At 49.6% G+C, this 23,741-nt stretch overlaps 2 protein-coding genes across 3 annotated transcripts in view; one reads left to right on the top strand and one right to left on the bottom strand.

The window, feature by feature from the left end:
* The window catches only part of LOC119517733 (CGRP receptor component), a 123,747-nt gene that overhangs the window by 59,769 nt on the left and 40,237 nt on the right, over positions 1-23,741 (bottom strand). The window lies entirely within an intron of this gene.
* On the top strand, positions 9,341-18,703 carry ASL (argininosuccinate lyase). 2 transcript variants are annotated; one of them, XM_037814697.1, is made up of 17 exons: positions 9,341-9,421; positions 9,621-9,674; positions 12,744-12,938; positions 13,325-13,408; positions 13,642-13,698; positions 13,810-13,907; positions 15,102-15,179; positions 15,254-15,331; positions 15,757-15,809; positions 16,134-16,196; positions 16,378-16,492; positions 16,673-16,757; positions 16,868-16,927; positions 17,160-17,243; positions 18,089-18,169; positions 18,315-18,421; positions 18,521-18,665. In XM_037814697.1, exons 2-17 carry the CDS (start codon positions 9,663-9,665, stop codon positions 18,663-18,665), a joined length of 1,395 nt encoding a protein of 464 aa, XP_037670625.1. In that variant the 5' UTR covers positions 9,341-9,421; positions 9,621-9,662. The 2 variants fall into 2 exon arrangements, with proteins under 2 accessions (XP_037670625.1, XP_037670626.1); XM_037814698.1 differs by lacking the exon at positions 9,341-9,421 and having other exon boundaries at positions 9,663-9,674; positions 18,521-18,703.

The following is a 23,741-nucleotide window of genomic DNA, read 5'->3' as shown; positions in this document are numbered from 1 at the left end:
AAAGACTTGTACCCAGTACATATATAAAAAAACTCTCAAAAACAACAATAAGCAAATAACCCAATTTAAAGAGGACAAAAATTTTGACACTTCACCAAAGAAGACATAGAGATGGCAAATAAGCATATAACAAGATGTTCATCATTAGAGAAATGCAAATTAAAACCACAATAAGATACCACTATGCATCTATATGAATGACTAAAATTAAACAGACTGGCCATATCAGGTGTTGACAAAGATGTATAGAATTAGAACTCTCATAATATACTACTGGTGGGAAAGTAAAATGGTACAACTACTTTGAAATACCACTTGGTAGCTTCCTAAAAAAGTTAAACATACCCCTACAGTATGATTCAGTCATTCCCCTCCTAGGCCTTTACACAAGGGAAAGACTCATACATGAATATTTTATTTGTAATACCCAAAAACTGGAAACAATCCAAATGTTCATAAACAGGTGCTTTGATAAACAAATTGTGATATAGCCACGCAACGGAAAACTACTTAGTAAACAAAAAGGAATGAACTCTTGATAAATGCAACAATATGGATGAATCTTAAAATAATTATGCTGAGTGAAAAAAGCCAGACCAAAAAGCAAGTCAGTGGTTTCTTAGGGATGGATGGAGAGAGGCAGGAAGAAGGGATTATAAAGAGGCATGATGATCCTTTTCGGTATATTGATATGTTTACTATCTGGATTGTGGTGTGGTTTCCTGGGTGTACATGTATAAATACACACACACACACACACACACACATATGTCAAAATGAATCCAATTGTACACTTTAAATATTTGTATTTATTGTATGACAATTAAATTTCAATAAAGCTGTTATGTATGTACATTCATGTTCTGGTTTGCTAATGCTGCCGTTATGTAAAATACCAGAAATGAATTGGCTTTTATAAAGGGGGTTTGTTTGGTTACAAATTTACTGTCTGAAGGCCATGAAAATGTCCAAATTAAGGCATCAACACGAGTATATCTTCATTGAAGGAAGGCCAATGGGGTCTGGAAAACCTCTGTTAGCTGGGAAGGCATGTGGCTGGCATCTGCTGATCCTGGGTTGTGTTCCAGCTCCTCTTTCAGCTCCTGTGCATTCTTCAAAATGTTGCTCTTTGGGCATTTTGTCTTCTCTTAGCTTCTCTGGAGCAAACTCTGGGCTAGCATTTCCAAAGTGTCAGCAAAAGTCTGCTTTCAGTGGCCATCTCCAAAATGTCTCTCTTGGCTACTCCCCAAAATGTCACTCTCTGAACTGCTCTGTGGTCCTTTTGTTTGTGAGCTCTTTTATAGGACTCCAGTGATTAAATCAAGACTTACCCTGAATTAGCAGGGCCCATATCTCCATGGAAATAATCCAATCAAAGGGTTCACCCACAGTTAATTGAGTCACATCTCCATGGAAACATTCAGTTAAAGGATTCCAACCTAATCAACACTAATATGTCTGCCCCCAAAAGACTGCATTAAAAAGAACATGTCATTTTGGGGGACATAATACATCAAAACCAGCACATTACATATTTATGTATGTATATACATGTAGAAAGAGAGAGAGAGAATGGACAGGTTCATTAGGATTTTAACAGTGGGACTGTGTTTTATTTTTTTGGTTGAAAAATTTCAAACATCCTTATTTCAACAACTCTCAACATTTTGCAAATCTTCTATCTTAGCCACTTAAAACTTTATGATGTTGTTGTTGAGAAGTATTTCAAATACCCCCAACCCCCAAATATCATATTTCACCTAGAAATTCTTCAATATGTACCACTGAAAAATAAGAACTTTTTAAAAATATAACCTCAATGCCACATTCTCTTGTATTTTTAGAGTAAAGTGATATTTTCTACAGTGAAAATGAATGGCTTTTGTAATGCAATTTTATTGGCATTTATTGAGATAACTGTAGATTCACATGCAATTGTAAGAAATAATACAAAGAGATTCCTTTACATTTTGCCTGATTTATCCTAATAGTAACATTCTGAAAACTGTAGTATAATATCATAACCAGGATATTGACATTGATACAATCCACTGAACGTATTCAGATTTCTCCAGTTTTACTTGTATTCGTTTGTGAGCGCTTGTGTGCATGTGTGTGTACTAAGTTCTGTATGATTTAACACCTGTGTAGGTTCATATACCCATCACCACAGTCAAAATACTGAACTGTGCCAATAAGACAAGGATCTCTCATGTTGTCCTTTTATAATCCCCACCTCCTGCCCCTAATCCTTGGCAACTACGACTCTGTCCTCCATTTCTAAAATTTTGTCATTTCAAAAATGTTTTATCAGTGGGATCATACAATCTGTAACCTTTTGAGATTGGCTTTTTCTCGCTCAGCAAAATTTCCTGGAGATTCATCCAAGCTGTTGCATGTATCAATAGTTTGCTTATTTTTATTGCTGAGATACATTCCATGGTATATATGTACTGTAATATATGTTTTAAAGGGTCATTTTTAAATACAAAAAATATTGTCATCATTCTGCTGTTTGCAAAAGATAATATTAATTTATTTTGCAGTTGTGTGGAATGTTCTATAAATGTCAATTAAGTCAAGTTGGTTGATGATACAGTTTAGATCTTGTATGTCTTTATTTTTGGGGGTATTGCTTCTGTCAAGTACAGAGAAAGGGGTATTAAAATCTCCAATTATGATTTTGGATTTACCTATTTATACTTTCAAGTTGATTAATCCTTACTTCATGTATTTTGAAGCTATGCTATTTGGAGCATACCCATTTAGGATTGTCAAATCTTGTTGATAAATTGACCCTTTAACATTATTTAGTGATGATCTTTACCTCTGGTAATATTTGTTGCTATAAAGTTTACTTTGTCTTACATGAATATAGCCACTCCAGATTTCTTATGATTAGTGTTTGTATGGTAAACCTTTTCCCATCCTTTACTTTTAACTTGTCTAGGTCTTTGTATTTTAAGTGGACGTCTTATAAACAGCATATACTAGGATCTTGCTTTGTAATGCAGTCCTACAATCTCTACCTTTACTTAGAATGTTTAACCCACTTGTATTTTTTTATTGAGATTGTTCAGATACCATACAATTATTCAAAGATCCAAAGTATACAATTAGTTGCCCCTGGTACCCTCATACAGCTGTGCATCCATCACCATACTTAATTTTTGTTCAATTTTTAGAGTCTTTTCACTACTCCAGACAACAAAAAAAGTGAAAGATGAAAAAAGAAAAAAAAAAAAAAAAAAAGAAAAGGAAACTCAAATCCTCCCATATCCCTAACCAACCCCCTCAATTGTTGACTCATAGTGTTGGTATAGTACATTTGTTACTGTTTATGAAAGAACATTGAAATACTACTAACTGTAATATATAGTTTGCAATAGGGATATATTTCTTCCCTATATGCCCCTCTATTATTAACATCAAATTGTATTGTCATACATTTGTTCTGGTTCATGGAAGAGATTTCTAATATTTGTACAGTTAATCATGGACATTGCCCACCATAGGATTCAGTTTTATACATTCTCCTTCTGGTGACATATGTGACTCTGAGCTTGCCCTTTCCACCTCATTCACGTACCATTAGGCACTGTTAGTTATTCTCACGTCTTGCTACTGACACCTCTGTTCATTTCCAAACATTTAAGTTCATCCTAGTTGAACATTCTGTTCCTACTAAGCAACTGCTCCCCATTCTTAAGCCTTGTCCTAAATCTTGGTACCTTATATTTCATGTTTATGAGTTTACATATTATAATTAGTTCCTATGAGTGAGACCCTGCAATATTTGTCCTTATGTATCTGACTTATTTCATTCAGTATATTGGCCTCGAGGTTTTGTCATCAACCCATTTTTTTTTTTTAAGATGGTTTTGTTCACACACCATACATTCCATCCTAAGTAAACAATCAATGGTTCTCTGTATGGTCACATATTTATGTGTTCACCACCTTCACCACTATCTATATAAGGGCATCTACATTTCTTCCACAAGGCAGGAGGGAGAGTTAAAGAAGGTAGAGAGGCAAAAGAAAGAGGAAAAAAATGACAGCTAGGAAGCAGCAAAAGAAAAATAACCTTAAGTCAAAGTAGAGTAAAGAGTCAGACAACACCAATGTCAAGTGTCTAACATGCCTCCCCTATCCCCCCTCTTTTATCTGCATTTACCTTGGTATACTGCTTTTGTTACATTAAAGGAAGCTTAATACAATGATTCTGTTAGTTACAGTCTCTAGTTTACATTGATTGCATCCCTCCCCCAATGTTTCCCCATTTTTAATACCTTGCAAGGTTGACATTTGCTTGTTCTCCTTCGTAAAAGAACATATTTGTACATTTTATCACAATTGTTGAACACTCTAGATTTCACCAAGTTACACAGTCCCACTCTTCATCTTTCCTCCTTTCTTCTGGTGTCTCACATGCTCCCCACCTTCCTCTCTCAACCGTATTCATAGTTACCTTTGTTCAGTGTACTTACATTCTTGTGCTACCATCTCCCAAAATTGTGTTCCAAACCACACACTCCTGTCTTCTCCTGTCACTCTGTAGTGCTCCCTTTAGCATTTCCTGTAGGGCGGGTGTCTTGTTCACAAACTCTCTCATTGTCTGTTTGTCGGAAAATATTTTGAGCTCTCCCTCATATTTGAAGGACAGCTTTGCTGGATATAGGATTCTTAGTTGGTGTTTTTTCTCTTTCAATATCTTAAATATATCACATCACTTCCTTCTTGACTCCATGGTTTCTGCTGAGACATCCGCACTAGTCTTATCAAGCTTCCTTTGTATGTGATGGATTGCTTTTCTCTTGCTATTTTCAGGATTCTCTCTTTGTCTTTGACATTTGATAATCTGATTATTAACTGTCTTGGCGTAGGCCTATTCAGATCTCTTCTGTTTGGAGTACGCTGCACTTCTTGAATCTGTAATTTTATGTCTTTCATTAGAGATGGGAAATTTTCATTGATTATTTCCTCTATTATTGCTTCTGCCCCTTTTCCCTTCTCTTCTCCTTCTGGGACACCAATGATATGTACATTCTTGTGTTTTGTTTCATCCTTAAGTTCCCGGAGACGTTGCTCATATTTTTTCATTCTTTTCTCCATCTGCTCCTTTGCGTGTAGACTTTCAGGTGTTTTGTTCTCCAGTTCCTGAGTGTTTTCTTCTGCATCTTGAGATCTGCTGTTGTATGTTTCCATTGTGTCTTTCATCTCGTGTTGTGCCTTTCATTTCCATAGAGTCTGCAAGTTGTTTTTTTGAACTTTCGATTTCTGCCTTCTGTATACCCAGTGTTTTCTTTACAGCCTGTATCTCTTTTGCCAAATCTTCTCTAAACTTTTTAAGTTGATCTAGCATTAGTTGTTTAAATTCCTGTACCTCAGTTGAAGTGTATGTCTGTCCCTTTGACTGGGCCATAACTTCATTTTTCTTAGTGTAGGTTGTAGTTTTCTGTTGTCTAGGCATCTGACCTCCTAGGCCACCCCAATCAGGTTTTCCCAGATGAGAACAGCCTCAGGTCACAGAAGGAGGAAATATTCAGTATGCAGTTTCCCTGATGGTTTTTCTTAGAGGATTGACACACCTGTGCTTTTCTGCCTGGCAGGTGCACCTGTCAGCCTGTTACCGGCTGGTATAAGAGGGTGTGGCCCGTGGCTCTCCTCCCCCAGGCTTTGAGGTCTGGTTCTGGTAAGGCAGGCAATAGAGCTGGGCCCCTCCCTTTCCTCTTGGGAAGCTATGCCCCCTCCAGAGAGGTCATCTGCATATCAATAAGTTCTTTGTTTCTCTGACTCTGCTGGTCAAAGTGCTTTGATTTTAAAATGGCTGAGGCTTTCTTTACTGCAAAATGCTGGCTGAGGCTTTCTCCACAGAGAGAGAAAGGGACAGAAAGCTCCCAGATTCACCTGTCAGCTAGAGATAGCGCCCAATCCTCTGGGCTCCCTGTCCTGAGACAGATATGTCCCCCGACTCTCCCAAGGTCAGTTGTCACCAAAAGCCTCTGTCTGCTTGTTGGGGATCTGCTGTCTGTACTGAGCAGTTAACATTAAAACCCCAGTTGGAGATGGGCTGAGGTCCACTACCTTGTTTGGAGAGTGCTGCTCTCTAGCACCGTGAGGCTTCTGTGAGGGAGGGGCTCTTGGCTCTTGGCTCTTGGCATGGGTCTGCAGTTCTTACTTACAGATTTTATGCTGCAATCTTGGGCATTCCTCCCAATTCAGTTTGGTGGATGATAAGTGGACAGTCACGTTTGTCTCCCCACAGTTATTCCAGGTTATTTACTAGTTTTTTGGTCATTTATGACTTGTTCCAGGGGGGACTAACAGTCTTCCACTCCTCTCTATGCCGCCATCTTAGCTCCTCCTCAACCCACTTATATTTAATGTAATTATGGATATAGTAGTTTTAAGTCCATCTTTCTCTTTTCTCTAGTCATCCCCTTTGTCATTGTTCTTTTGTCTCTGCTTCTTTTGGATTAAGGATATTTTAGTAATTATTTTATCTCCTCTACTGGCTTTTTGCCTGTACTTTTTTTTTTTTCTTCAGTATTTGCTCTAAGGATTACAATATGAGTCCTTATTTATCCCAGTTTACCCTAAATTAATATTATGCCTCTTCACATATAATGTATAATTCCATTAACCTCTTCTCCTGTATTATAAAACTGACAATAATTTTTAATTTAAATAGCCACTTGTGTTTAAAAGAAATTAAGAAGGAAAAAAAAAAAGTCTTCTATACATAGTCACCATTTCTTTATTCTTTCTTATAGACCCAAGCTTCCATCTGATTTCATTTCTCTTCAGCTTGAAGAAGTTCCTTAGCATTTCTTACAGTAGAATTACTCTTAGCAATGAATTTGGGCTCCTGTCTTTAACAAGGATTGAGAATTTGATCAAATCCCAGCCACTATTCCATGGGCTGCCAAAAACCCTTAGCAATTCCCTGGGAATGGACTCTCCCCAGACGCCAAACCCCAAAGGCCCACACTGCTGTCTGCAAGAGAACCCCTGATAATGATGCTTTCTTGTAGCTGCTCTCTACAGTGGCTCAAAGCCCAGCCTTCCTTCCAACTTTGCTCCCTCTCACGTTGACCCCACCTCAGACCTCTGGATTGAAGGAAGAGCAGCTAGAATGTTCTTTGTGCTGAACACTGCCTTGTGAGGCCCTGGGATGGTCATCCTTCAGAGCTCCTTTCTGACCCCGTTCCCGCCAATCTCCATGACTGCAGAGAGCAGAAGCTGGTCTCCTGATGGGTAGAGATGACCTGCTCCTCCTGCTCATCCTACCCATGCTGGGAAGACTGGCCAGTGGCAAGCACACCTCTCTGAGCCTCCCTGGAGATTTGTGTAGATGTTTCAGCCTTTTTGGAGAGAACTTGTCTACTCTGTTCCCAGGAGCCTTTAATGCCAAGGACATTTCCTCACAATCAAGGGTCACATCCACTTCAGTGTCTATTCTCAAGGCCTCAGCTGCAGGTTCCTTGGACTTGCCTGGGTTTTTCGCTTCTTCACAAGCCTTTATGCTGCCTCTCTGTCTTCCTCCTCTTCCTGAGTTCCTTTCCTCAACTCTGCAGTGTGGTCTCCATAGAGGCCAAGCTTGCTATCTGCTGGGGTGCCAGTCTTCTGTTACATGGTGCAATGTTGGCAGCCTGTCACCTCTTAACTGGGTTTCCATGGGCATGTCCTGCAACCCCTAATCTCTTGCAGCTTCAGTTTCTTCATCTGTAACAGAAACAGAAGAGATTAGATGTGTGAAGGCTTTAGTGCAGAGCCTGGCAACTGGTGAGTTACTCACGCTAGGTATTGCAGTCACATCCCTGCTCTCAAACACTTCCCTCAATTCCCTTTCCAGACTCAATACTTTTGCCAAATGGTTTGGCCTCTGCTGCTGAATATTCAGGAATGTGACCTGCATGTACCTGCTACTCCTCGTATTTGCAGAGGGCCACTGGCCTTCACACTTGATCTTCCAGGGAGGGACACTAGGCCTCGGACACCAGCGGGAAGCTTCCAGTTTTCAGGACCTCATGGCTCACAGCTGGTCTCACCGGCTTCCCTGTCCATCAAGTGACCCAGTGGCCAGCTGCAGCCGTTTTGTGGGAGAAGCCAGGACAGGGCTGGAGGTCAGTTCACAGAGATGAGGTGGATGAGGCCCTGCTCCCAAGGAGCTCATAGTTTGGTGGGAGAGAAGACCCAGAAGCCACCACTACAGTGCTTCCAATGCAGGGAAACACTCTGCTTGATCCTCAGGATCCCACGGAATCCCAGAGCTGGACACTTGGATCAGCAGCCAATTGCTCCCTGAAGTTAATTAATATGCTTGGCTAGAATATTGATGGGAGGGAGCAAGATAATGAGGGAGGGTCATTCAGGCACAGAAAACGGCATTTAAGAAGGTCTGAAATGGGCGTGATGCACTCTGGGAACTCCAAGTAATTCCACTTTAGAGTTGAGTGAGGGCTAAAAACCTTCAGCCCACCCACTGTATCCTAGCCGTTGGTCATTTCTCCTTTCCATTCCATCCTCAACACGGTTCTTAAAAAATGACCTTTATGATTTAAAAATCTCTGTTGGCTCTCTATGACCTATAGGACTAAGCCCAAACTCCCTCCTCTGGCTTTCAAGGCCCTTCCCAATCTTGCCCCAACCTACTTCTCCAGGTCAGCTCCGCCTCTCCCCCATACCCTCCCACTCCTGACTCTTTGCTGTAGCAACCCTGACCATTTCCTGTGCTCCAAGCAAGCGATTCCCCTGGCAGGAATGTTCTCCTCTTCTTAGCTGAGCAAATTCCCCTCATATTCCAAGACCCAGTTCAGGGGACATCTCCGCCAGAAGCTTCTCCAGGAAATGGGTCCATTGCTGTACCCTCAGCACCTGGAATCCAGCCTGTTATTTTTCTTTAATCAATCAATCAGTCAATCATATTGCTTACTCTTCCCTGAGTACTCCACATGGACGACTGCCTATGCTCCTGTCCACGCTTTGTTAGAGCTTGTTGAAGGCAGGTGTCATTTCTTATGCTCATCTCTTCTTCCCTTGGTGTCTCTTTTCGGGGTGCCCACCACGTGTTTGTTGAGTGAATGAATGAACGGGAATGCCACTTTATTTGCATATATTTTGTGTGCCCGCCAGGTCCCACCTGGTGTCATCGACTACTTCCCAGCGGGATGTCCACCGCGGCCCGTCTGCTGACTTGAGCGCAGACGCCCGGGGCACCGCCCTCACCGCCCCGGGGCGGCTCCGCCCAAAGCCGGGATTGGAGGACGGAGGTAACGCCCACCTCGCCAGTGCCTCCTCGGATTGGCGCGGCCGCTGCCGGGAGGTGGGGACAGGGCGGGGCCGCCGCTGAGGCCATCCGGGCCAGAAAAGCCCGGCGGAGTGGCTGGCGTGGGACGCGCGGCGCAGCCTGGCGGAGGTGAGTGCGCGGGACGCCTGGGACGCGCGGGAGCGGAGACGCCGAGGACCGTCGCGTGCGCGCTGGGCCCTGCCCGTGTCCGCTTCCCTGGGCTGCGCTCGGCTGGTGCTGTGCCCTCGCAGTGCCGGAGCCCGGGGCTGGCCCGCCCGGGGGACCCAGCGAGCCTAGGAGGTCGTCAGTCCCGTGTCTTGTCTTCCAGACCCGGAGAACTGAGGCACCCGACGACGAGGAACCGCCCAGTATGGCATCGGAGGTGAGTGGGACCTCGGGGACCCTGTCCTCCGAGCCGCCAAACGCGCGGGGGAGGGGCGCCCTTGGGGCCGGCCGAGGGCGTGACCTGCGCTCGGGATCTCCCGGTGCCAGACCTGCCGCCCGCCGCCCTCCTGGTAATTACTCTCGCTGGCCCCAGGCGGCAGGCATCTCCGAGCGCACCTGCCAGAGCCGGGGAGAGACTTCTATTAGGGCTCACCGGAGTCTCCATCGTCGTCTCCCCATTCCTCCCACTCCACTCCCACCCCCACCCCACCTTCGGCGCTCCCAGGCAGTCTGTGAGACAAACCCACCAACCCACAGTGCTGGGGGGAGGATGACCCCTTCCCCGGGACCGAGCTCCTTGCCTGCCCGCCCAGGACAGGGCCCGCCCATCCAAGTCACTTGTCGGTTCCCGCTCTGCACCGGGCCCCTTGGTCCACAGCCATTGTCCCTGTGGATTCGATAAAGCTCAGCCCTAAAACTGTTCTGTAGTCTGTGGCCAGGCAACCCCAGTGCCTGGTCACTTTCTGTCTCACTAGCCTCTTATCTTTAGGGTCAGGGACTCCCAGGTCCCTTTCTGAGCACCGGGTGGCAGGAGTCCCAGGCTTCCTGCTGGGGCCTCAGCTGTATTATCTGGCAAATGGGATAATAGCTGCCTCCCTCCCTCCGTCAGGTACTGGTAGGGTCACAGCATCATTGCTTTGAACCCTTCAGGTAAAAGGGGCCATTTGCCTGATGCTGATGGAGGAAGCCCAGGGCCTGGGAAGCAGGAGGTCTCAGTTCCAGTCCCTCCTGGCCTTTACTGGCTGGCACATTGCTTCTTCTCTCTGGGCCTCAGTTTGTCCAGCTGAATAAATGGGATCAGAATGCCTCCCTGCATCCTCTGGGCCATGGTGGCTTGGCAGGGGGCAGGGCTTGGACTTTGGAGCCAAACAGACTTGGTTTTCAAACCAAAGCTTCTCGATCTCTCTTGTAAAATAGGGATAACAGTGCTCACCTCCCGGGAGGGTGTAGGGCTGAGAAACAGCCTAGCACAGGGCCAAGCCACTGCAGGGCTCAATAAATGCCAGCCAATGATGGTAACACAACCAATGCTGGTATTGCCCTTGTGTGATCTAAATTGGCTGTTGCTTCTTTATCCGAGCCCAACTCAGTGCTCCTGCCCCTTGCCTCAAAGGGGTCATTATAGCCAGATAGGTCCTGACTTGGAGCTGTGCCCTCTCTCACCACAACTGGGCCACCTCTGTTCCCTCAGTGGCCCAGGTGGAGGCACCTGGCTCTGACTTCCTCCTGGGGTCCTTAAGCCTGCCAGAGGGTTTGGCTTGGTCCTGGAGCAGAGTGGGCTGCCTTCACGAGACCAGAGCTCCAGGCAACTCTGCTGGCCCTAGGCCAGCCTGTGGGTTGGCACTAATTGGTTTGGCCGCGGCCCCGCCTGTTAAATAGTTATTACTAACAACCCAGGTAGGGAGGCCCAGGGCAGCAGCTGGGGAGGCAGTGCCAGGTCCCAAGCCCAGGGGCAGGCTGGCTCCTGATCCAGTGGTAGGACCAGCACCCCATCTGGGGCTTGGGTGGGGAGCCAGGTTTGGCCCAGCAGCAGAGGGGAAAGGGGCAGACCCAGCTCGAAGGGCCGAGGGGAGCGGGGGTGGGGGGCTGCTTCTTTAGAGCAGAGTCTTCTGGCAGCCAGGGCTGTCCAGGCAGGGCCAGAGCAGGGCTGAGGCCCCCGAGGTTGCACCCAGAACCAGGAGTGAAGTGAAGGCACACCCTGGCCTGGGGGGCCCTCAGTCCCTCCTTAGTAATAACCAGCATTTCCCGGGTCCTTACTGGGTGCCAGGCCTTTTGCTATGCACTTTACAAATATTATCTAATGGAGTGCCCATGACAGCCCTATCAGATGCCTCTATAGTATTCTACCTGTTCTATAGAGAGGAAACTTGAGGTTAGAGATGTTATGTCACATGCCCAAGGTCAGGTAGCTAACAGAGGTCCAGAGCATTGCAGGGGGACAGAGGAGGACATATGTCCCCCACGGCCAGAGTACATCCACACCACAGAAAAGATGCCAGTGAAGTAACACACCTACCTCAACCCCAGCACACTCTCCTCCCAGCCCTTGGTGCTCAGGGTTCCTGGACTGCTCCCCAGGTGTTTTGTCACCCCCTCATCTGCCCCCTGTCCTGGCCTATGCCCTCTTTCAAAACATAGGTGCCTCTGTCCCATCCCTCTGCCCTTGGTGCCTGGGGGGCGGGGGAAGGCAGAAGGTCAGCTGGTGACCTTCCAGAAGGCCAGTGTAACAAGGGCTTGTCGGGGTTCTCTCCAGAGCCAAAGGAGTCATGGGGGTTGGCTTCTTAGTGGGTGAGAGAGTACTGGAGAACACCAGCCTGCTGGGGAAGTGCCTTTTCACTCCCCTTGAGGCCTTGAAGCCAAAGTCCAGGACAGCAAAGCAGAACAGAGAGGCCCTGGTGGGATGTGGGGTTGAGAGCATGGACTTCCACTTCAGAATTCTGGGCTCCAGCCCTGGCCCTACCCCTGCAGTGAGGATGAGCTACACAGCTGCTCTGCGCCTCGGTTCCCTCCCCTGCAGGACAGCAGTGATCCCAGCCTCGGAGAGCTGCTGTCAGGGCACACCAAGCAGTGAGGATGGTGCCTGGCCTGCAGTGAGGAGGCAGCCATGATAGCCATTATGATGATGATTATCACTGGTACATCAGAGCTGGATTAAAACTCTGAGTTCCAGAGCAACTTCCCTCCTTGAGCAGTCACAGGGAAAGTCGTGGAAGCTCTGCTGGGGTCCCAGCGGTGCCTTGGACCCTGCCACCACCTCCTTGGGGGAGTGCCAGGTGCTGGGAAAGAACCCTAACCCCAGCCCAGCTGCCTCCCCGCACTCTCTCTTGGGTGTTGCTGGGCAAGTTCCCGACCTGCTCTGAGCCTCAGTTTCCTCTTCTGTCCAGTGGGAAAAATCCTGCCCACTGGCCCCTGCCACCATTAGACATGAGAACTTTCCTGAGGGCCCTTTGTGAAAGGCACCATTCTTGAGTCTGGGGAGAATAATTGCTCCTGCTCTCCTGGCCAGAGTGGGAAGCTGTGGGGTGGCCGGTTTGTGGGCTCGGTGGACCCCATCATGGAGAAGTTCAACTCATCCATCGCGTACGACCGACACCTGTGGGAGGTGGACGTGCAGGGCAGCAAGGCCTACAGCAGGGGCCTGGAGAAGGCGGGGCTCCTCACCAAGGCAGAGACAGACCAGATACTCCGCGGCCTGGACAAGGTATTCCCCACCCCCCACGCCCCATCCTTGACCCTCATGTGACCATCACATCCCCGAGCCCAGATGACAGTGTGAGCCCCAAACCTGGCATTTCCCCTGTTGTAATTACATGCCTGGGCACGTGAGCTGGGCGTATGCCCAGGGAGGCTCTGTTTAACCAAATGCCACGGTCACTGTCTCTCTTCACCCTTTAATGGCCCCCATGGCCTGGTTCCTCAGCAAAGAGGTGCTGGCCCTGAGATGCTCCCTTGAGGGTAGGGGCTGTGCCATCCCCTCCCACAGGTCCCTCCTAGGACTCAGCTTCTGTGCAGATCAGTGATCAGGGTGAGGGAGGGACCAGGCCACACAGTGCCTGCCTGTCTGACCCCTGCTGCCATCTGCTGCAGGTGGCCGAGGAATGGGCCCAGGGCACCTTCAAACTAAATCCCAATGATGAGGACATCCACACAGCCAATGAGCGGCGGCTGAAGGTATGTCACCTCCCTGGTAAGGGAGGTATGCCCCTGTCTCTCCAGCCTCCCCTCTCTGCCTTGTCCTGGGCCACTCTGAGTCTAAGCCCCACCATTCTGGTCCCTTTCATCATTGGTGGAGTGCAGGTGGGACCCCAGGCTGGAGGCCTGGTAAGGAACCCCACCCTGCCTGGGCTGACCCCACTGGGGTGTGAGCAGACAGACCCTGATCCCATGCCTCTCTCCATCCCCAGGAGCTTATCGGTGAGACTGCAGGGAAGCTGCACACAGGACGAAGTCGAAACGACCAGGTGCCTCCCACCCCCCTTCCCCGAGCCTCCCCAACCTCGAGAGCCCAGGCAGTGGGGTTAGGGCTAGGCAGGGGTCCTGCCTCCCTGTGAACTGCCCCCTCTGCCCTGCAGGTGGTCACAGATCTCAGGCTGTGGATGCGGCAGACCTGCTCGACACTCTCTGCTCTCCTTCGGCAGCTCATCAAAACCATGGTGGATCGGGCAGAGGCGTGAGTCCCTCAGGCACACCCAGGAGGCAGAGAGGGACGTGAGGGCAGCTAGGGTCTCCTCTCCTCTGAGGCAGGCAGCCTGAACCCCAGGCCTAGGTGGCCGGGGTGGATGGCATGGGGGAGCCAGGCTCAGAGGTACAGGGGGTCCCAGAACTCCTGGACTGAGAGATAGAGCAGCCGGAAGTGGATCATTCCTTGCAGCCTCCCCTAACCCCATGCCAGCCTAGCCTGGTGGGCAGGGAAAGCTCACCCTTAGAGCCCTTTGAGGATGTGCTCAGGAGGCTGAGGCCCTGGGCAAATGCCCAGAGGCCCAAGGAAAGGGGGCAGCCAAAGACTCACTCGTCAGCCTCCCTGTGTCCCCCACCCCATCTTATACCCCACACCCCACACCCAGCATGACTGGCAAAGACCAGAGCCAGAGGCTGCCCATCTGCCTTGTCCCAAGCTTTGGCTTCCCTGATGACCTGGCTTCCCCTCCTCTTCCTCAGCTCCCTCTGACCCCTGTTCACAGTCCTCAGCCACCTGGGGGAAAACAAAGGGGGAGCTAATGAGTATGAGGTTTCTTTTTAGGGTGATGAAAATGTTCTAAAATTGATTGTGGTGATAGGTTGTACACTAAAGTGAATTGTATGCTTTAAATGGGTAAATTGTATGGTATGCAAATTATATATTAAAAAAAAAAAAATCACCACAACAGCTTTGCCTGTGCCCCCACCTGCCTTTTCGGGTACGCCAGCCTACTTTTGAAGTGCCCCTAGCTATTTCTGGGTCCCCAGGGGCATCTCACGCACTCACAGGCTCAGCCTGCCCACTACCAGGTGACAGTGAGATCCACCCTGCAGTCCTCCCCTGCTCCAACCCTCGCAGCCATGTCTGCTGTCAACTTGCGGAGGCCCAGGCTCAGGGTAGAATCCACACTCAGGCCTGGCCAAAGCCTCAACCCTTGAAGGCCCCAGGGCCTTGGCCTGGCCTTGGATCACTTTGCTTCACCTGCCGTCTCTTCCCTTATGATGCGCTTGTCCCCATGCCTGGTCCCTAATGCAGGCAGATCCTTGGTGGGCCTGCCTTGACACTCCCTGGCGTGGCCTGGTCTATAGGGTCCCGAGGCAGGACCCCCTCCCTGCCCCAAGCCTCCACCCAAGCCCTTGCCTCTCCCCAGCCCCTCAGGCCCCTGCCCCTCCTCTTCCCCCACAGGGAGCGTGACATCCTCTTCCCTGGGTACACGCACCTGCAGAGGGCTCAGCCCATCCGCTGGAGCCACTGGATCCTGAGGTAAGAGGTCCCTGAGAGAAGCCCTGACAGAGGGGAGGGCTGCAAGCCGCTGTGACCCCCCTGCCTTCCCACAGCCACGCGGTGGCCCTGACTCGAGACTCTGAGAGGCTGCTGGAGGTGCAGAAGCGGATCAATGTCCTGCCCCTGGGGAGGTGAGCAAGGCCCTCAGAGGGTCTGGGGTGGGGGTTGTCACTGCAGTCAGGCAGCCTTGGGGATTAACAGGAAAGGTGGCTGGAAGGAGGAGGAGTAAGGAATGACAGAGGCAGACAGAAACCCAGGTAACCTGCAACCACTTCCTTGTCCAGGGTTCTTCCTGCGTGGGCTGCGGGGAAGACCCTGCATGGCCCCTCAGCTCTCAGTTGGGGAGATGTGAGTGGGCAGCCAAGCTAGCGGGCATGTCAGAGCAGGGCCCCTGGCAAGCCCAGCTGGCTGCCGCAGCCTGAGGCGACCAGGCCAGGGAGGGGGCTGAGCTCCAGGCCGCAGCTCCAGCCTTGGTTCTGTGTGGTTGGTGTGGGCATGGTCTGTGCTGGGCCTGCCTGCAGGGAGCCCTGGTCCCTCTGCTCCTCTGTCCCTGCAGCGGGGCCATTGCGGGCAATCCTCTGGGTGTGGACCGGGAGCTCCTCCGAGCAGGTGAGGCACCTGCCCTTCCTCCCTGGGGAGAGTCACCTTCAGCACCCCAGGGGCCCACAGACACACACTTGAAGGGGGCAGGGGCCTGACGCTCCTCTAGTTGAAACCTTTGTTTATTACCCATGAGTTCTTAGGCCTAAAGAGGCGAGGGGTGCCCTGTGGTAGGGGTGCTTGGCACTGGGGACAGTCAGGCTCCTGCCTCCCTCTGGAATCCACCCTGAGAGGGGGTCCAGGGGGAGGTGGCTGGACCACCTGGGTGGGAGCAGAGGTCCTGGCCCTCCAACCCAAGCCCCGCTGCCATCTCTTTTTCCCCCACCCCCCCAGAACTGAACTTTGGGGCCATCACTCTCAATAGCATGGATGCTACCAGTGAGCGAGACTTTGTGGGTGAGTCGTGGGGGTGGGCCCACTTGTCCTCCAGGGCCAGTCCCCTGCCCTATACCCCAACCCTGTCCCCCAGGCCCTGCTTCTCTCTAGCCTCTTCCAACACCCCCGTATGGTCCACCTGGATCATCTACAGACTGGATCTGGTGACTGAGAACCTGCTCTCCCCTCCCTTTACCCCAAGCTGAGTTCCTATTCTGGGCTTCACTGTGCATGACCCACCTCAGCAGGATGGCCGAGGACCTCATCCTCTATGGCACCAAGGAATTCAACTTTGTGCAGCTCTCGGATGCCTACAGGTAAGGCGGGAGCAGCCACCTGCGAGCCCCCTCTGCATCCAGGAGCACGGCCTCCTTCTTCCCTGCCCCACCCCCGTTGGCCAGGCCTGGACAGAGTATGGCTGGACCTGCCACACCTCGGCCAGCAGATCAGCCACGGGGTGTGGTGAGCCCCTTCAGTCCTAGCCTCTCTGTCCTCAGCACTGGAAGTAGCCTGATGCCCCAGAAGAAAAACCCAGACAGCCTGGAGCTGATCCGGAGCAAGGCGGGGCGAGTGTTTGGGCGGGTGAGCAGGCAGGGAGTGGGGGCAAGGCCTCCGGGCTGACCCGGCGGGTCCTGGGGGCACTTCCAGGATGGGCTCCAGGGTTCAGCCCCTGTGCCTGCCTCTTCCCTCAGTGTGCTGGGCTTCTGATGACCCTCAAGGGACTTCCCAGCACCTACAACAAGGACTTACAGGTGCGTGGCTGGAGGTGGGAGGGATGGACGCCCCGGTGTAGGCACCATGTACTCAGGGACACCCAAGCAGGGGCCCCACAGAGTGGCCACCTCCCGTCCTGGGTACCTAGCCAATGCATGCTCCTGTCCTGGGTACCCAGCCAATCTCCTCTCACTCCATGTGGGGTGCACGGGGTGCTGAGGGTTCCCAGTGGGGCTGTGAGGCCCTCACCTGCTGCCATGGGCCTCCCAGGAGGACAAGGAAGCCGTGTTTGAAGTGTCGGACACTATGAGTGCTGTTCTGCAGGTGGCCACTGGCGTCATCTCTACATTGCAGGCAAGCCCCTGTCCTCCTCCCCTCAGGCCCCTAAGCTCTGGGGTAGCATGCAAGGGGTGTGGGTGGGCCCAGGAACCTAGCGGTGGGGTGGGTTCATGCTTGTTCCTGCCCCTGGGGACAGCAAAGGGATTAAACTGCTGCTGCCACAGTAGGATGGATGTGGATTAGACACAAAGGGGCTCAGGTGCCATCAATTGGCCAGATCAGATTTTTAAAAATCATTTATTATGGAAAATTTCAAGTATATACAACAGTTGAGAAAATACGTAATGATCTATGTATCATGACCCGGCTCCAACAGTCATCACCTCATGGCCATTCTTGTTTCAGCTATATCTTTACCCTAACCCCCACCCCCAATATTTCGAAGCAAACTGCCAACATCGTATCATTTCATTCCTAAATACTTCAGGATTTTTCTCTAAAGCAGTGGCTCTCAAAGTGTGGTCCCTGGACCAGCTACGTCAGCATCACCTAGGAACTTGATAGAAACACTGTTCTCAGCTCCATTGTGGGCTAACTGAATCAGAAACTCTGGGGGTGGGGCCCCACAATTTGTTTTTTTAAGAAACCCTCAAGTTGATTCTGATGCATGCTAAAGTTTGCAATCACTGCTCTAAAGATAAGGACTCTAAAACACTAATGCTATACCAGTGGTACATCTAAAAATTATCAATAATTTTGAAAAGACGGTTCTAGCAGAGAACGGGGCAGAGCAGAATGGGCAAAAACAGATCTGCCTGAGGCAGGGGACGTCCTGGCCGAGGAGGGCCAGCCCTGGGCTGGGGACTGGCAGCCTCAGTCCCCGGGGTCCCAGGGCTCACAACTCGACCTGTGCCCACCAGATTGACCGTGAGAACATGGCAGGGGCACTCAGCGCTGACATGCTGGCCACGGACCTGGCCTACTACTTGGTCCGCAAAGGGGTGAGTATGGGGATGGCTGGCGTGGAGGGGTAAGGGGCACTTATGACCCCTAGGCCAGGGATAGGGGGTTTCGGTAGGGGGCGCAGGTACCCTGGGCAGGAGAGGGAGTGGAGGAAGCCATTGTCAGCACCCCTGGTGCCCCCAGATGCCGTTCCGCCAGGCCCATGAGGCCTCTGGGAAGGCTGTGTTCATGGCCGAGACCAAGGGAGTTGGCCTCAACCAGCTGTCACTGCAGGAGCTACAGACCATCAGGTGTGTCCCAGTCCCTTCCTTCTGCTGCCTCCCAGGGGGCGGCCCTGGGTGCATGGGAGGTGGGCGGTGGCTTGGGCCCAGCTCCTCCTTTCCTCGCAGCCCCCTGTTCTCAGCTGACGTGAGCCACGTGTGGGACTATGGGCACAGTGTGGAGCAGTACACTGCCCTTGGGGGCACAGCACGCTCCAGTGTCGACTGGCAGATTGCCCAGATACGGGCACAGCTGCAGGCACAGCAGGCCTAAGCCCCACCCTGCCCTGAAATAAAGCAGTCCAAGAAGCAGCTGCTGTGTGTTTCCTGCCCCAGCTCATATCCCTTGATGGTGGGCTTTCAGAGATCTGGTGAGCGGGCAGTGGGGGGGCATCAAGGAAGTAGGGAATCTGGGCAAGGATGGTGAGAGCCCTGAACAGGAAGTGAGAAGAGGGGATTGCGTCCCATCAAAGCCTCTGCCCTGACCCGGCCCACCCTCCTTCACTGCAGGGTACCAGTGACCTCCTGCCTTGGGTCTCCTTGGTGGTCTGGTGTCTTGGGGACCCTGGTGGGACTAGATGGGCACGGTCAGCCCAGTAGGCCACTGTCCATCCCTCTCCCTGCCCAGCGTCCCCTGGGTTCCCCTGCTCACGTTCTCCCTCGCTTGATGCCCCTCACTCCCTTGACCACTCAGGAACCATTACAGGGTGTCCTGGGCTGAGGCCTGTGCCACGGGGCACCTGTCCCTAGTAAGGGAATCGATGCTGTGAGCTTCATGCAAAGGTGAAGAAGACGCCTCCTCCACCCTCAAAGGTGACCTCCAGATTGATTACCACGAGCCCACGAGTGCCCCACTGACCATGAGACCCGGTGCCTGGGGGTGCGGGGTGCTGTGCGTGCTGTGGTTAAGGGTGGAGTGGAAACATTGAGTGAGGAGCCCAGGGGAGCATGTGGAGCACGTGGTGGCCAAAGGAAGGGGAACTGAGAGTTTGGGGATCTTAGGCTCCTGACGTTGCGTGCACAGACACACGCATACACACGTTTTCCTAGGGAGAGGGTCTGAGATGTCATCTGATTCCCTCTGGGGGGTGGTGAGGGAGGCTGGCCCAGGGCCCTCAGCCCGAGGCTGAACGGGGGTGGGAGGAGGCAGGCCCTGCACTGGCACTCACACCCTCCCAGTAAGGAGGTGAGACAGACACGGGGGTAACCAGATCTACCTGGCAGTGAACAGGAAGCAGCCCCAAGTGTTGAAGCTGTGCCCACTGCTAAGGGAGGGCAGGAGAGTCTGCGAGAACTTGGTCGAACAAGCTGCTTGTGAACATCCACTCCCCAGAAGTATGACGCTAAGTCAAAAGCTGTCCCTTCCGAGAGAGCAGAGGGTAACATTGGAGAACTTCCAGGGAGACACTGGGGCGTAAAGGACACAGGCCAGGCTTCACCGTGGGCAAGTGACTGACCTCCCTGCCTCACCAGTCAGCGGGAGACAAGAATACCCCCTGGTGGGGAGTGAGTGATAAAGCCTGCAAAGGGCCCAAGGCCAGGCCTGGCACACGGTGAGTGATCAAGAAGAGTAAGCCCCCAGGGCCAGCAGGGGTACAGGTAACCTCTTCCCTGCAAATCTCACCAAAATAGTAAGATCTGAAATTCACACTTCATTGATAACAAAGATAAGCTAAACTCAAAGAAGAATGAATAGCCCCTCCCAGGCAATTCTGGGAGCAAAGAAACGACTCTAAACTAAAGAAGCAAACCTCCAGCAGTGGGGACACACACTAAATTCCACAAAGGGCCAAAGCCATGGGTCACAATTAGAATCTTCAAGAACAGTGGTTCTCAAAGTGTGGTTCCGACCTTCAGTATAATCACCTGGGAACTTGTTAGAAATGCATGTTCTCAAGCCTTACCCCAGACTTACTGAATCAGAGACTCTGGGTGGGATCCAGCAATCTGTCTTCACAAGCCCTCCAAGTGATTCTGATGGGTGACTGGTTTCTAGAACCTTGTAACAGGCAAATTGCTACAGACTAGCAACATCAGCCTCACTGGGGCCCACTCCAGACCTACCAATTCAGAATCTGCATTTTAACAAATTTCCCATGTGCTTCCTGGGCACATTAAAGTCTGAAAATGCTGATTCAGAGAATGCTTAAAATACGGTGGTGGGACAGGCACAAGAAAATAGCTATAGACAATCCAATTTAAAAAAGAGAGAAAATGGAAGTAAAAAAAAGAGTCACCAGTCCCAAGAAATGTTAATATCCAACCCAGCAAACTCTTAGGTTTCAAGCCTTGGGAATAACTGTCTGTGGCTCTCAGCTCTGCCCTCTGCCCTTGGGGCCATCATTGCTTTTTCTTGAAGGGTAGCATGTATTTGCAGCTGAGCAGTTTATCAACCTGTTTCCTGCCTGGAGAATTCTGAGGGCCTTTTATTTCTTCCTCTTTCTGTTCCCTTCAGTCCAAGCTGACAGTGTTTTTGCTGACTTAACATTTTAAAACCTTGTGTGTCGCCCGTGGATGTCAGAGTTATTCTCTGGATAATTCCATCTCTATTCCTGACTTCTCCTGATACTCTTCAAAGAGCCCTCTTTATGAGGAAATACTCTGACCTTTTGATCCTTTTAAGGCACTAGCAAAAAGTTATGTAGCCACACCCTTGGCTTTCTTTCCAGAGTATGCCTTCCTGAAAGCAAATTTCCTAATTAAACATCTTTTGCAATCTGGATAGGCCAAGAATTTCCCAAACCATCAATTCTTGGTTCCTTTTGGCTTAGCAGCTTTTTCCTTGTTCATCTCTTTCCTCTCACATTTTACTATAAGCAGCAAGAAGTAACAAGGCTGCACCAACACTTTGCTTGGACATTACCTCAGCTAAATATCCAAGATCACTGCTTACGTGTTCTGCTTTCTACATAATTGTAGGGCACAATTCAGCTAAGCTTTTTGCCCCTATATATCAAGGATCACCTTCCATCCAGTTTCCAGTAATATCTACCTCATTTCCTTCTGTACGCTCATCAATAGTACCTTTAATGCCCGTATTTCTACCAGTAGTCTTAATGACAATCTAGGTATTTCTTAAGACAATATAGGTTTTTTCCTACCATGCTCCTCACTTCCTTCTGAGCCTTCACCAGTAAAGTCTTTGGCATCCATATTTCTACTAACAGCCTATTCAAGGAAATCTAGGCTTTTCCTACCATGCCCCTCAAAATTCTTTCAGCCTCTGCCAATTTCCTAATTTCAAAACCACTTCCACATTTTTTGGTATTTGTTACAGTAGCATCCCCCTTCCAGGCACCAAATCTGTATTAGATTCCTAATTGCGGCTTGTGCTGGTTTGGATGTATTATGTCCCCCAAAACACCATGTTCTTTAATGCAATCTTGTGGGGCCAAATGTATTAGTGTTGATTATGTTGGAATCTTTGGATTAGGTTGTTTCCATGAAGATGTGACTCACCCAGTTGTGGGTAATATCTTTGATTAGATTATTTCCATGGAGATGTGGCTACGCCTATTCAACGTGGGTCTTGATTGGTTTACTGGAGCCCTATAAGAGCTCAAACAGAAGGAGCTCAGTGCTGCATCTGAGAGAGACATTTTGGAGATGGCCATTGAAAGCAGACTTTTGCTGACACCTTGGAGATGCTAGCCCAGAATTTGCTCCAGAGAAGCTAAGAGAGACAAGCCTAGAGACATTTTGGAGAAAGCCATTTTGAAACCAGTACCCCAGAGCAGACGCCAGCCTCATGCCATCCCAGCTAACAGAGGTTTTCTGGATGCCAACAGCCTTTCTTCCGTGAAGGTGTCCTATTGTTGATGCCTTAGTTTGGACGCTTTTATGCCCTTAGAACTGTGACTCTGTAACCAAATAAACCCCCTTTATAAAAGCTAATCCATTTCTGGTGTTTTGCATAATGGCAGCATTAGCAAACCGAACACAGCTGTAACAAGTTACCACAAATTTTGTGTCTTAAAACAACTAAACGTATTCTCTTATAGTTCTGGAAATCAGATGTCTGAAATAGGTTTCACTGAATTTTATGGAAGTTCTAGGAAAGAGTCCATTTCCTTGTCTTTTCCAGTTTCTAGAGACTGCCTGCTTTCCTTGGTACATGGTCTCTTCCTTCATTTTCAAGGTTAGCAGATATTTTAGTTTGCTAAAGCTGCTGAAATGCAGCTACCATAAAATGGATTGGCTTATACAATGGGAATTTATAACTTACAGGCTTACAGTTCTGAGGCCATAAAGATACACAAATCAAGGCATCAGCAGGTTACGCTTTCTCCTGGAAGACTGGCTACTGGCTACCTTGGACTCCTCTGTCACATGGCAAGGCACATGGCATGTCTGTTGGTCTCTCCCTTCTCTCCTGGGTTTCTTTGCTTTCAGCTTCTGGCTGCTCCGTATCTTTCTTTCTCAGCTTCTGTGTCTTTCTCTGTCTGTTTCCCTTTATTTTATTCTCTTCTAAAGGACTCCAGTAGGAGGATTAAGACCCATGTGGGGCACACCTCAACTGAAATTACACCATTAAAAGGTCCTACCCACAATAGATCTAAACCCACAGGAATGGTTTAGCTTTAAGAATCAGATATTTTCTGGGGTACATACAGCTTCAAACCATCACAGCAGAGTAGCATCTTCAGACTTCTCTCTGACTCTGATCCTTTGCTTCTGTCAGATTCTGATCCTCCTGCCTCCCTCTTATAAGGACACTTGTGATTAAATTGTTTCATCTGGATAAACCAGGATAACTTCCCAATTTGAAGATCCTTAATTAAATCTCATCTGCAAAGCCCCTTTTACCACATAAGGTAACACTGACAAATTCTGGGGATTAGGATGTGGACATCTTCGAGAAAGTCATTATTCAGCCTATCAAACCTCTGTACCTTATGGTCGGGCTCCCGCTGGAGACTCCCTGGACTCTAGGTCTTTACCAGTTCAAATTCTAGAGAGGTTCTGATGCCCCAGCTCCCCTTTCATGCCAGATCATTTCACAGGTCACTGGTAGGCCGTCCTCAGGCAACCACTTATAGTCTAGTTAGTGGGCTGCCCTGCTCAGTGGACCACCTAATACCCTTTCCTTGTGCAGGGATTCTTTTTTTTTTTTTTTTTTTAATATTCATTTTATTGAGATATATTCACATACCACGCAGTAATACAAAACAAATCGTACATTCGATTGTTCACAGTACCATTACATAGTTGTACATTCATCACCTAAATCAATCCCTGACACCTTCATTAGCACACACACAAGAATAACAAGAATAATAATTAAAGTGAAAAAGAGCAATTGAAGTAAAAAAGAACACTGGGTACCTTTGTCTGTTTGTTTGTTTGTTTC

The sequence above is a fragment of the Choloepus didactylus genome, chromosome 21 (genome assembly GCF_015220235.1).
Source record: "Choloepus didactylus isolate mChoDid1 chromosome 21, mChoDid1.pri, whole genome shotgun sequence".
Lineage (NCBI taxonomy): Eukaryota > Metazoa > Chordata > Mammalia > Pilosa > Megalonychidae > Choloepus > Choloepus didactylus.
Note: the sequence above shows the minus strand (reverse complement) of the source record. Positions and strands in the feature narration are given on the sequence as shown.